At 46.3% G+C, this 12,944-nt stretch overlaps 1 protein-coding gene across 5 annotated transcripts in view; it reads left to right on the forward strand.

Moving 5' to 3' along the window:
* Edc3 (enhancer of mRNA decapping 3) overlaps positions 1-12,681 on the forward strand; it is a 49,505-nt gene extending 36,824 nt beyond the window's left edge. For all 5 annotated transcript variants that reach the window (XM_048423343.3, XM_048423342.3, XM_048423341.3 and 2 more), the window contains 3 exons: positions 5,582-5,735; positions 8,271-8,488; positions 10,652-12,681. In XM_048423343.3, the coding sequence (XP_048279300.2) occupies positions 5,582-5,735; positions 8,271-8,488; positions 10,652-10,986 (707 nt within the window). In that variant the 3' untranslated portion in view covers positions 10,987-12,681. The remainder of the gene's footprint in view (positions 1-5,581; positions 5,736-8,270; positions 8,489-10,651) is intronic.
* Positions 12,682-12,944: the final 263 nt, after the last annotated feature.

Consider the following 12,944-nt stretch of genomic DNA (forward strand, 5'->3'; position numbering starts at 1 on the left):
AGGCAGAGAATGTCCCACTAGATCTGACTTGAGCAATTCTGAGACCTCAAAACTCACCCCCTAGTGACACACTTACTACAACAAGCTCATACCTCCCACTGCCCAGGGCACGCCTTTAATCCCAGTACTTGGGAGGCAGATACAGCTCCAGGTTTGAGTCCCTATAAGCCCATGGGGCCATTTTCACTCAAACTTCCACATCATTTTTTCTGTTAGATACTGTACCTCTCCAACTTTGTTTTCATACATCTTTTATTTTTAATGACAGGAATAGACAGTTCTGTCCTCTTGAAATTATTTTACTATACTTGCCAACAAATACACTACAAGGCACACGTGCTGGCTCTTGATCAGCAACTTGGATAGCAGCTTGTGCTGTGTAGCAGTAAGTGGCATTCTACTAGGGCATGGCAGTAAGGGGACAAGAAGCCCAGCAGCCTCTTGCCACCTGGTTTTTCTTGTTTTCCTTAACAGTGGTTAGGAATAAAGCCCTTCTGTTGTTCCTGAAATAGAGCAACAGTTGTCTCACTGAGCAGTTTCTCCTCCAGATTCAAAGCACAGTTCTCAAGCAGGTGTTTACTGAGCAGTATTCAAATAGTGAAGAGCCGAACGCTTTTCAGTTCTAATTGTTAACAGCTGAGTAAGGCTGTCTGTCCAGAATATTTGGAGAAACGATCTAGTTGACATACCATTTTGTCTTGTGAATGTGGACAAGTTAAGAGAAGACTGTAGTATAAGAAGAGAAATCCGGGGCGGGGGGGGGGGGGTGAGGGGTGGGAGCTGGAGGTTGGAGAGATGGCTCAGCAGTTAAGCGCCCTGGCTGCTCTTCCAGAGATCTTGAGTTTAATTATAAGCAACCACATGGTGGCTCACAGCCATCTCTAAAGGGATCTGCTGCCCTCTTCTGGTATAAAGGTGTGCATGCAGATAAAATACAAATACATAAAATAAGTAAATAAATTTTAAAGAAAGAAAAAAGAAGCTAAATCTGATTAATAGCAAACAGACTGCAGTTTCCAAAAAGTGTTGTCTCTGAAATGGATCGGTCCGATCAGTAATTTGCAGAAGTGGCCTGGAGAGCCTTCCAGTCTAGCCTTGTGTCATTCATGTTTTTAATACTAAATCCTGTCATTCTGCTTGTATCTAGAGTAGTGAACGAGGAGTGGCATGTTTATTACCCATTTGGTGGTAGCTTTGGTTTTAGAGTTCTAACAGCTTGCTGCTGCTATCCTGTATATTCATGCCCAGTGGTGCCAACAGCACATAGGCACTTTTTTGGGAATTGCACATGCTCCTCTTAGCAATCTTCTTTGCCAGCAGAGAGGGAGAACGTGTGAGCATACCTGAGTGCATGTTTATGTGCATGAGCACATGCTTATTATAAGAGGTCAGTTGGTTCAGGAATCAACTAAATTTAGTTCCTTGTTTATGTTTAACTCAAATTTCTCTGGAAAGCCTTTTCTGGTCCTTTGGCTGATTTCTCTACAGTGACAGGTTGTAAGACAGTCTAACGTGGGCCTACCCTGTAAGATAATAATGTTCAGTAGTTACCCTCGAATGGATCAGGGTATCTCTGGATCTGGACTTATGAGCTAAGAACTCTCTGGAAACAAATGGTTTGCATGTATGTATGTGAGTGTACCACATACAGACCTAGAGAAATCTCATGCCCATCAGAGGAGCTGTGCTCCTTGTTGATGAGACATAGAGCACAGACCCTTTCCTGCTGAAGGACCACATGTGTGTGAAGACTGTGCTACACTGAGAGGCACTTTGCTGTAAGAGTCTGGTTAGACAGGAGAAAGGCTAGACCTGGATGGGTGAGAGGGGAAGCTAGAATGTGGTGCTTCCAGATTGGGGCATGGAGAATATGAGGACGTGTGTAGTCTGTAAGGAGAGAAAGACCTGAAGTGGTGTAGATTGGAATAGGGAATGCGTAAGTGATAGCGTGAGAAAGGACAGATATATGCAATACTGGGCCCCTGGGTCCTGAGAAGGAGACAACCCAGCCCCACGCTGTGGAAATGAGCAATGCAAGGAGGAGCCCCCTTTGTGTTTCTGCAGTCTGTGCTTGTTGCTTTCCTTGATATCTAGAGGTTAATGGGAGCCTTGAGTGTGCTCTGCTTGTCACAGATTGCATAGTTATATCCCCCTTTCTTACTTCAGTACAGCTGTAAAATGCATACTAATATCCAGAGAAACCCAGAAATGGATTGACTGCCTTGATTCTCAAACAATAAAGATCCACCTTCCAACCCAAACAGAATTATTAGGCTTGGACCATGTTCAGACTGCCAGTGTTATTGTTTGCAGTATACACGCTATGTTCTTGCTTCATTTCCTTTGGAGTTTATTTTATTCCCCCTGACTGTTTTTGATAAGCAAGTCCAGCTTCTTGAACTTTCTTTATAATGTTTAAAAGGAATATTGTGTGATTCTTATGTGTTCCTTTTGGAGAAGCAAACAGGCTCTCGTAAAGTCCCCAGCATATGACTTGAGGCAAAGAGGATTCTAGCCTTTCTCGCTCTAGGTTATAGAAATACGCCAGCCCATCACCAGCACCCCTTCCTCTCTGCACAGACCAGGGAGATGGGAGGAGATCCAGTGTCCAGCTGTAGTAGCTTCTAGCCAGAGTGGGAGTGCTTGTTTCCCCGATCCCAGAATTGCGTTCATTTTCTTCAGGGCTATGAGGCGAGAATGGGCTGAAAATGGATCTCCTTGTTCCCAGAGAGATTCCTGTCTGTGTACAACACAAGAGCCAGACTTGGAAAACTTGATTTATAGGGTAGCAAACCACTCCATTGTAAACCCAACAGTACCAGTTCGGGTAAACAGGTGAAGGAGCACAGGCTGAGGAAAAGCTCTACTCTGCGTGGCTTTACAGGGAAGGAGGCTTTTGAAGTACATAGGTATATGACTGTATGGCTAGTCCTGACAGGTTTGGCGTATGACAGCTCAGGAGGCTTGGAAACTCAGCCTCACGGTGCTTCCTCGTTAGTTCTACTAATATGTGCCTGTCTAGAGTGGGCCTTAAAAAAAATGGCTGTTTTAGTCACGTTTTGATGTATAAGGTCAGACTGCACCCTGCCTTAGTGCCAGGAACACCAGTGACTTAAATTTTAGAGAGTCAGTGCTTGAAAGGTGCTGTTGGTCACTTCTGCCCATAACAGAAATGGGTTGGGCAGGTTAAAGCACTCAACTGATAATTTATTTTGACAAATGTTAGGCACTTTTCATTATGCCTTTCTTACGTTAAACCTTATTGGTCTTCTTCACTTGAGGAGATGCAGACCTGAATGCTGTAGAATTGGGCTTTCTGCTTGATTCCTATTGCTAAAACATACAAGAGCCTCCTTTTGTCTGGCTTGGGTAATCTACACAGTCAGGACTGGATTCATGATAGAAGTAAAAGAAAGTTCTCGATGGACAGTGATAGTGCACACCTTTAATCCCATTTTCAGAAGGCAGTGTCTCTGTGAGTGCAAAGCCACTCTGGTCTACAGAGTGAGTTCTGTGACAGCCAGGACCACATAGAGAAGCCCTGTCTCCAAAAAAAGAAAAAGAAAAAAAAAGAAAAGAAAAAGAAATTTCTCTAGAAATAACCAGCAGGGCAGGCAAGTTTTTCTAGGCAGAATGCTGGAGCAGTGATCCACAAGAAAACTTCTGTTTTTACACCAGATCATAAATAGCATGAGGTTTGTATCTTTACATTTGACCAGTTGGTGAAACCTTACCTGTCTTGACGATGGAGATGCAACAAGCTAACACACTCCGGAAACCATGGCTACTGATTTAAAACGATCACTCCTGCTTGGCGTTCACAGTCCAATGTAATTGAGGATACAGGATCTAAAATGCCAGACACAGCCAGTAGGCAATCCTCTGATGACTTGCTAGAGCTTGTTTTGTTGTTGGTTTTGTCTTTTAAACATGTGTGGGTGTTTTGTCTGCATGTATTGTGTGTGCCATGTGTATATAATACCCACCGAAGCCAGAAAAGAGTGTCAGATGCCCTGGAACTGGAGTTTACAGATGGTTGTGAGCTGTCATGTGGGTGTTGGTCTCAGACCTGAATCTTCAGAAAGAATGGCCAATGCTCTTAGCCTCTGAGCCGTTTCTCGAGCCCAGAGCCCATGTTTGTTTCTTCAGACAGGGAAGCTAAATGGTCTTTGGCAGTAGGTCTGATCCTCTGGGCCCAGTCCAGCGTTGGCATTTGTAAGATGGCATTAAAGCAAGGGCTTCAGATCACAAGTTTTTACTTTGGTATTTCTTCTTTGCTTGGTTTCCTGCTCTCTGGAGTGTCATTTGTCTGCAGATACTGATATATGTATGTGGGTGCACCACATAAACTTTTCCAAGTATACTAAGCTGCCAGGCGGAATTGTTAGGATTTTGTTTCTGGGGAATGAAACAAAATGTTCATTTAAGTAGCTTTACAGCTGTTTTGCTGTGGCCAGAAGGTTGGGTGGTGTGCAAATAGGGGGAAGACGACATTGGAGAAAATAAGTTGCTGTCTAAATTTTCTTGAGGAAGAACTAAGTGGAAGAAAGAAATAAGAGGAAGCAGGGAGCAAATGGGTGGAACTTCCTGGCAAGAAGTTGATGAGAATAGCAGTGTTCAGAAAGGCCAAAGGGCATTCATTATTTTCTGTTCCAATTCTTGGGAAAGAGGAGCAGCCTATTTATGAGGAAAACTACAGTCCAGGATGACTTTCCCCACTGTGGGGAAAGTGAGCTCTCTGTTACTGCGATGGAGTGCTGTAGCGCCTGTGCATAGTGGCCTGAAGCTGAGTACCTAAGGAGAGAGGGCAAATTCTCCTTGCTTTGTGTTGATCTGCATCAGTGGTTCTCAACCTCCCTAATGCTGCGGCCCTTTCATACAGTTCCTTCTGTTGTGGTGACCCCAACCATAAAATTTTAATTTTCGATGCTACTTCATGATTGTAATTTTGTTACTGTTATAAATCGTAATATAAAAATCTGTTATCTGATGGTCATAGGTGACCCCTGTGAAAGGGTCATTCGAACTATGAGTTGAGAACACTGATCTAGATCAAGTTGTGTATATGTTGTCATTTACTCAAGCATGCCTTCACTTCAGGGAGGAGAATGGATCAGGTGAGGCTTGGTCTTCTTTTTTAAAACAGGCTCTCTGCATAGCCCTGACTATCCTGGAACACACTAGTAGACCAGGCTTGCCTCAAACTCAGATCTGACTGCCTCTGCTTCTAGAATGCTGAGATTAAAGACATGCTTCACCATGCCTTGCAAGGCTGAGTCTTAAAAAGTTGACATTTGACCTAGAATATAGCTCATTTGGTAGAGTTTTTGCCTAGCACAAAGTTCTGGGTTCAGTTCTCAATACTGAATAAATTGGCTGTGTCTGTGCTCACTTTTAATTTCAGCATTTAGGAGGTGGAAAAAGGATTTGGAGTTCAAAGTCATCCTTAGTTACATAGTAAGTTTAAGCCTGGGCTACATGAGAGACCCTGTTTCAGAATCTGCATAGAATGCCTACATTTTTTTTAAAGCCTTATTTCTTATAATGATTTTCCTTTGCTTCTTGCCTCTTTTAACCACAGACTCTGGCCTGGTGGTCCCAAGTGTCTCCTATGAGCTACATAAAAAACTGTTATCTGTGGCTGAGAAACATGGGCTGACCCTAGAGCGGAGACTTGAGATGACTGGTGTGTGTGCCAGTCAGATGGCACTGACTCTCCTTGGAGGACCCAACAGGTAAGTGACCCTGAGTGTGGGCTGATGATGTCCTGCCTGGTCAGCCCACAGCACCTCACATGCACACAGGACCTATCTCCTGTGTGCCTCCCTTATGCCACATGTCTCCATTTGCCTCTCCTACCGATCTCCCGGAAGTCCTTGCCCTCCCTTACTTACTGACAGCAGCTGTCTGGGCTTTTGAGCTCCCTACTAATTGTCAGGCCCGACTTCGAAAGACTTTGCAGAGATCTGGGCTTCGACACTCAGTCTTCTACTAGGAAGTGCATCAATTTTGAGCACCATACTTGAAACTTATAGAAACACCCTAAAAACCTAGCAGAGGAGATAGTCCCTGCCTGCCCAGGTCATTGTTAGGAGCAGAGCATGGTCTCACCAGTGGGTATCTACTAGACCTTGTGTTTGACACCGCACACACCAGTGACAACACAGCACACTCTTCTCCCACCCTCTTGTAGTCTGGAGGACATGCACTGAGTCAGTCGCTGTGGTGATGGAAGCAGAGAAGAGTGTCTAGGACATCTCCATCTGTGCTTGGCTGCACAGTGTCTCCTGGCTCTGAAGCAGTCTCAACGAAAGCAAGTTTGATCCAGGATGGATGGATTTCACTCTGGCCCCTATTTGTTGCCTTGTAGAGTTATGAGTATTTGTTCCCCCTTGTGCTTTGCTTGGGCCTGTTCTTTGCTGTACATGGTCTCTGATGTTCCTGCATAGGAAGAGGGAAGGAGACTCCCCAAGGAGGGATAGCTTGTTGCACACACTATGCTCAGAGTAGCCACTTGGGTAGGTCTTGGAATGAGTTTCTTGGGGAGAAGGGTTTGGAGCCGTCTGGAAACCATAACATGGGCATGCTATGCATGTCCTCGCCAGTGCACTCTTCTCTAGCTAGCTTTTGGTGGTTAGTGTTTTTCTTAGTCTGAGCTCTCAGGAGACCCATCCATCTGTGTCCTTGGTAGCAGTTGTTAATAGGCTTTTGGGAGCCAGGCACTGTTTCTGTCTGTGTTGTGCTGTGTGTCAAGTGCCATTTTCCACAACAGAATTTTATGTGCTGCTCAGAGGTTCACACTGAAGAGAAATATTACAGCCCCAGGATTTAAGGGAGCAAACTATGGCTCAGAGCTTGAAGGACTGCCCAGGTGACACTGCTGGTGTACTGGGCGCCAGATCTCTACTCTGTAGAGGTGCTGTGGGTGCTAGACACCTGTCACTTTCTTCTTGGTGAAGGCTTGTGATGGGTGAGGGAAAGCCCATTGGAGAAGCAGCCCCTGTGAGTCAGGTGCCAGCACTCTGCAGTTTCTGTCTGAAGGGAGAAATAGTCTGTTTCCTCTAGAGCAGTGCTTCTCAATCTTCCTAATGCTGCAGCCCTTCAGTACAGTTCCTCATGTTGACCATAATACAATTATTTTCGTTGCTATTTCTTTTTTTTAAGAGTTCAAGTCTTATCGTTGCTATTTCGTAGCTATAATTTTGCTGCTGTTAAGAATCGTAATGTAAGTCTCTGATATATGACCCCTGCGAAAAGATTGTGTAACCCTCAAAGGGGTCATGACCCACATGTTGAGAACCATTGCTCTAGAGGGGTAGTGACTAACTTGGTGTCTGTGGAGAGGATGGCACTAAGTTCTCCCAGTGTCTTTGGGAAGGGAAGTTTGTCTTGACAATACCTATCCTCTTCCTCCCTGTGGAGGACGGGATTAGCACTGCTCCACCCCTAAATCTTGCAGTTTCCCTCTCTATGTTCTGCCTTTAATAGGGCCCCTCCAGGGCTGATCTGAGCCAGTGGCATGACAGCTTTGACTAGCAGGAAAACAGGTGACTGCCTTCTGCAAGGCAAGTCCTTCCCTGGTGCCTAGTCTCAGTTGAGAACGCCTGTGTTGGGGATTGCTTTTCATCGGTTTGCTCACACAGCCCCTCGGAAATACTAGGAGTCACCCACAGCGTTGCCCTCATCAGATTATTGGCACCTCGGAAGCAAAGGTGGATTGGCAAATAATCAAGGACAATAGGGGTCAAGAAAGGGAAAATAACTAGCGTGAGTCAGGGCAATCCCCACAGAGCTGATAGCCTTGGGCTGAACTGAAAGAAAGGTTGCTCAGAGTCTGGAAAGTAAAGGACTGTTTGCCCAGAGGCCATAGTTTGAGCGTGTGCAGGAAAGAGCCTTACAGCTCCACGGAAGAATGAGGAAACTGACCTTGTTGGTCTGGGGGTGAGAGATGGAGCAATTCTGCCACATGGAGTTTTGGATCTAACAGTTCACATGAAGACATTCTTGGGTAAGAACATAGTTCTGGCAAACAGGGTTTTATGCTACTTGTTCTGAGTGAACTCCTAGTGGGAAGAACAAGCAGTGAGGGCCACACTACAGGCCTGTTAGATTTGTAGTGGACTTGAGTTTCTCTGGGACCTAGGACTTGGTCAGCAATGGAGAGTGGGAGTAGGGTGCCCCTGAGAGCAACAGTTACCTGTTTCTGTGTTGGGGACTTAAGGGATTGGCCAGTCTGTGTCCAGAAACTGCTTCTTCGCTTTGTGTTCTAGGTTGAATCCTAAGAATGTGCACCAGAGGCCTACGGTAGCCTTGCTGTGTGGGCCCCATGTGAAGGGGGCTCAGGGTATCAGTTGTGGGAGGCACCTCGCCAACCATGATGTGCAAGTCATCCTCTTCCTGCCCAACTTTGTCAAGATGCTGGAGTCTATCACCAATGAACTGTCTCTCTTCAGCAAGACCCAAGGTCAGCAAGTATCTAGCCTACGAGGTGAGCATTAGCACTGGAGAGTGAACCTAGGTTCACAAAAAAAAAAAAAAAAAAGTGCCCAAGTATTGGGCAAGGTTTTCTGCTTCCTTGGTAGCATGACGGTCTGGTGGTGCCATCTGGTGGTGCTAAGTAGAAAAGCATCACATGGGTAGAATTTTCTGCATTAGTTCAATATGGTGGTGACCTACACGTAAAATCTCAGCACTCAGGGCATGGGGACAGGAGGTTCTTGAGTTTGAGGCCAGCCAGACTCTATTTGGGGGAAATACATGTGTATGTATGCACACATGTATGCATACACATATGCACACACAATGCTCTGCTTCTAAGGGCTCTTTAAATTACCTAGAGGAAATAACCTAGGCTCTACCCTTTTTCTGGCACGCAGACAGATCTGGATACCCACTAACTCATTCCATAAATATATATGGGACAGGTACTTTTCCCAGTTATGGGAATAAACATGACAATGATTTTTAAATCCACTTACCCAGCTGGATGCGGCAGGGCATGGCTTTAATCCTAGATTCAGTCCACATGGCAGCCCAAACCCTATGTAGCTTCAGTTCTAGGGTATCTGACAGTCTTCTCCCGGCCTCCACACAAGTGGTTCATATCATACAAAAACATAAAATAATAGATCTGAGAGAGAAAGAATATACTCTGAATGTTTTGGCCTGAGTCCCTGCCTCTGAAGTGGGACTTGACAGAGAAAGAACACCTCAGGTTAGATGTTAGTAAAGTGTTCAGGGGTTGGGACTGATGCTGCCAAGCAGGAAATTTTGTGACTCTGTAGTAAAAGGAAGGGTCCAGCCTGGAGTTTCAGGTATTGAAGGATATGGAAGCTGACAATAGCCAGGAAAAGGGAAGAAGGGCAGAGGACTGAGTTCTTTGTTTCTGAAGTTACGGAGATGGGCAGGAGCAGTCAGGGAGGGAGAGGGAGGTGCAGTGGTCTGTGTAGCTGTAAACCAGGTGGAGGAAAGAGTTCTGAATTAATTCATGGGAAGACTGAGAATTAGATTAGGCAGTGTGGAGGCCAGGGATATTTAGAAAGCACAGTTTTAGTGTAGGAACAATGTCTCAGACTTAAAGAGATAATAGGGTAAGAGCTGGAGCAAAGATGGTCCAAGAGGGAAGGACCTTGCTAGAGGCCACATGGCAAGTCAGGAGGAGCCTAGACCAGAACCGCAGGCTTCAGTGTACACACAAAGGGTTCCATTCTTAATCTTTCGAGCCATTCGTGGCCCACAGGAACTTCATACTGATGTGTTTTAAGGAGGGAAGCTGTGAATCTCTAATTGAGCAATGCTATTAACTGTAGGCTTAGTGTGAGGATGCAGTGCCAGGTTCCAGGCAGTCCTCCTTCTAACTGTCTAAAAAGCTTTCTATGGCAGATGCTTCAGGAGGCTGGCCTGGGGATGATGACCCTACAGTTTAGTCTTTGCTCCTGTCAGGTTGATTTCTTAGGTTATCTATGATTTGCATACATGTTGAGACTTCCTGTTCTTACACTGTTACAGAAGTCTACAGCCTAATCAAGAAGAGGCTTTTTTTTTAACATTGCTATTACATTTTACTAAAGTGTGTGTGTGTGTGTGTGTGTGTGTACATCTGCTGTGGCATATTGTGATACAGAGGAAAACATAGAGGAGTCGGTTCTCTCTTCCACCATTTGGTTCCTGGGGGGCCAAACATAGGTCATCAGGCTTGACTGCAAGTGCTTTCACCAAGCACTGAGCCATCTCACTGGCTGATAGAGAAGCCTTTTTAAGTGCTGGGAGAACAGAGGTCGTTTTTTCCCTGTTACTAAGTTAGGGCTGAGTAGAGGATCCCTTTGTATAAGGAATTCCCAGAGAAGGGCAGGCTGGTTGGAGTGGGATGTACAGGCCAGCCTTTTGTGTACAAACACCTCTTGCCAACTAGACAGACAGTGGACCAGAGAGCATCTCTGAACTTGTAGCGTCTGCAGGGTTAGTCAGATAGAAAGCCTTGTCTGCAAGGCAGAAGTGGTGAGGGTCTCATGCTCTTGAGAAGGCTGGGCCTTTGGAGAGGCTAATATTAGAGTTGGTGCCTCCTCAAACACCAGATCTCATGGAGCCATAAACCCTGATCCTGCCTGCTGTCTGCTCCAGGAGTGTTCAATTGCATCCTTTCCATCTACAGATCTCCCTACTAGCCCTGTGGACCTGGTTATCAACTGCCTGGATTGCCCCGAGAACGCCTTCCTGCGGGATCAGCCCTGGTACAAGGCAGCTGTGGCCTGGGCAAACCAGAACCGGGCACCAGTGCTCAGCATAGACCCTCCAGTGCATGAAGTGGAACAGGGCATTGATGCCAAATGGTCCCTGGCACTGGGCCTGCCTCTGCCACTGGGGGAGCACGCAGGCCGAGTCTATTTGTGTGACATTGGCATTCCCCAGCAGGTCTTCCAGGAGGTTGGCATCAACTACCATTCACCCTTTGGCTGCAAGTTTGTCATTCCCCTGCACTCTGCATAGAGGGCTCTTGGCAGCTGGACCCTATATTCCCCTGCACTTCTGCCGCCAAACCCATCAACGGACGCCTTAAGGATGTGAAGCTTTGTGGACCTTATAGATTCTCTTTTGGGTTTGTTTCTTCCATGAGAGAACACAAACATACTTAAAACTTGCCTGCCACCTCCCCTTAATCAGGGAAGGCTTTCCCACTGGCATGCATGTCAGGGATAGACCAGTGGCTCCAGGCATCTTTTCTATCCTACCATGCCTCCATTCAAGTGGGGCTTTGTTTACAGACATAGGCAGCTCTAAGACTGTTTCAGGTTTACAGCCACTGGGCATGGTCTGGCACCTTGTGGGGTAGGCCAGGGCCTATTGGAGCCTCACCCACCTCATCTCAGAAGGCTTTGTCTTTTCCATGCTTCCTCTGGCCCTGCAACCAGCCGATTCACCCTTACTCTAATCATGTAGATCAGGCTGCTATCAGGCAGCTATCCAGAAGGCAGACCTGTGATCTCCTAGGTCCCGAGAGTGCCGTCTCGGCCTTCCCCCAGTGCCACCCAAGTTTTTTTGGAAGCTTTGGACCCTCCTGAAATGTTCCAGTTTTATGTTGGAACTTTTTCTGGGGAGTGTATCGGGATGATGACTGTGATGAGATTCTAGGCTGGCTGCTTTGCTGTCATCTTTAACAGAGGTTTTGTGCCTGTCAGGATACAATGTCCGCCTCCTAGTTGGGGGCCAGATGTTCAGGATGCAGCTTTTCAGTACTGGGGAGACCCTGGGGAGTTCGGTGCTGAGCCAGAGGAGGCTCCTTGGTGCTTCTGTCCTAGGCCATCACTTCCTACCTCCTCCTTACCCATAAATATTCCTTGTTTCCCCTTCTGCCTGCCTCTGGAAATGCTCCCCGCCCCCCCCAATGCCATGGCTTCACTCTTATGTTCTTATGTCTGGGCTTTAATCTTTTATAGTTGCCCTCCCCTGTGTGCAGACTTGGGACTGTCTGTCTCAAATGGCCCAAAATGAGCCCAGTTCTGGATGACCTTGCTGATGGGTCTCAGCCATGGAAACATCACATTGCTCAGATTCTAGGGCATTATCCTTGGGATCTTCCTTGATTTTAACCCCACAGGCTAGTAGGATAGGACCATGCCTGGAGCCTTAGCAGGGACCTTTACAAAGGATTTGTACTTTGAAGCTCTCCCCTACATGGTTCTTTCTGTTGTGCCCATCACTGGTGGGCATAGGCAGACATGCAGATGGGCTTACTACCCTGATACTATAGATTTCAGGCTATCTCTTTTTTTGTAGGAGGAACCTGGCCCTGACAGATGGCCTTTCCTTTCCTTCCATCTTTTCTCTCAAGTTATTTCCAGCAGCAGGAAAGAGGCCAGAGGACTGGGAGCCTCAGCTGCACACTTCAATACAGGTTACTAGACACATAAAGTGGAACTCTGGTCCTGAAGATGGCTAGCATCAGGTAGTTGTGGTGACCCTGGAGGTAGTAAGACTTTGAGAAGCCTCTCCCTCTTTTCTCTGCCCTTGGCCTGAACCCCCACTTGAGTTACTGAAACTGTTTTACTCCTATCTGCAACTCTCTTTGGAAGTTCCTGCCCAGCGGCTGATTTCAGTCAAGTGGTCCTATCTGTCAGTAACTCATGCAGCTCTTGGGAAACCCAAATCCAGCACTACAATAAAGTGAGTTCTGTGCTGTCTCAACTGCTTTGTAGAGTGTGAAGAAATGCTGTTTCCCCAAATCTTAGGAGCCGTGATTGCTGGGCATGTACATAGTAACATTCATAACTAGTGACACTAAGGAAAAACCAGATTCTGCTTGGCTAGCTATAGTGTGCTATGGACTGAAAGATGCAAGAGCCTTCTAGGTCTGGCAAGTCTGCCACCTCATTGGTATCCTGCTGCCAAAAGTGCTCTACTTAAAACCCTAGAGCAGTGGCTCTCTCAACCTTTCAAATGTTAACCCT

Source organism: Myodes glareolus, chromosome 4 (genome assembly GCF_982192425.1).
Source record: "Myodes glareolus chromosome 4, mMyoGla1.1, whole genome shotgun sequence".
NCBI classification, from domain to species: Eukaryota; Metazoa; Chordata; class Mammalia; order Rodentia; family Cricetidae; genus Myodes; species Myodes glareolus.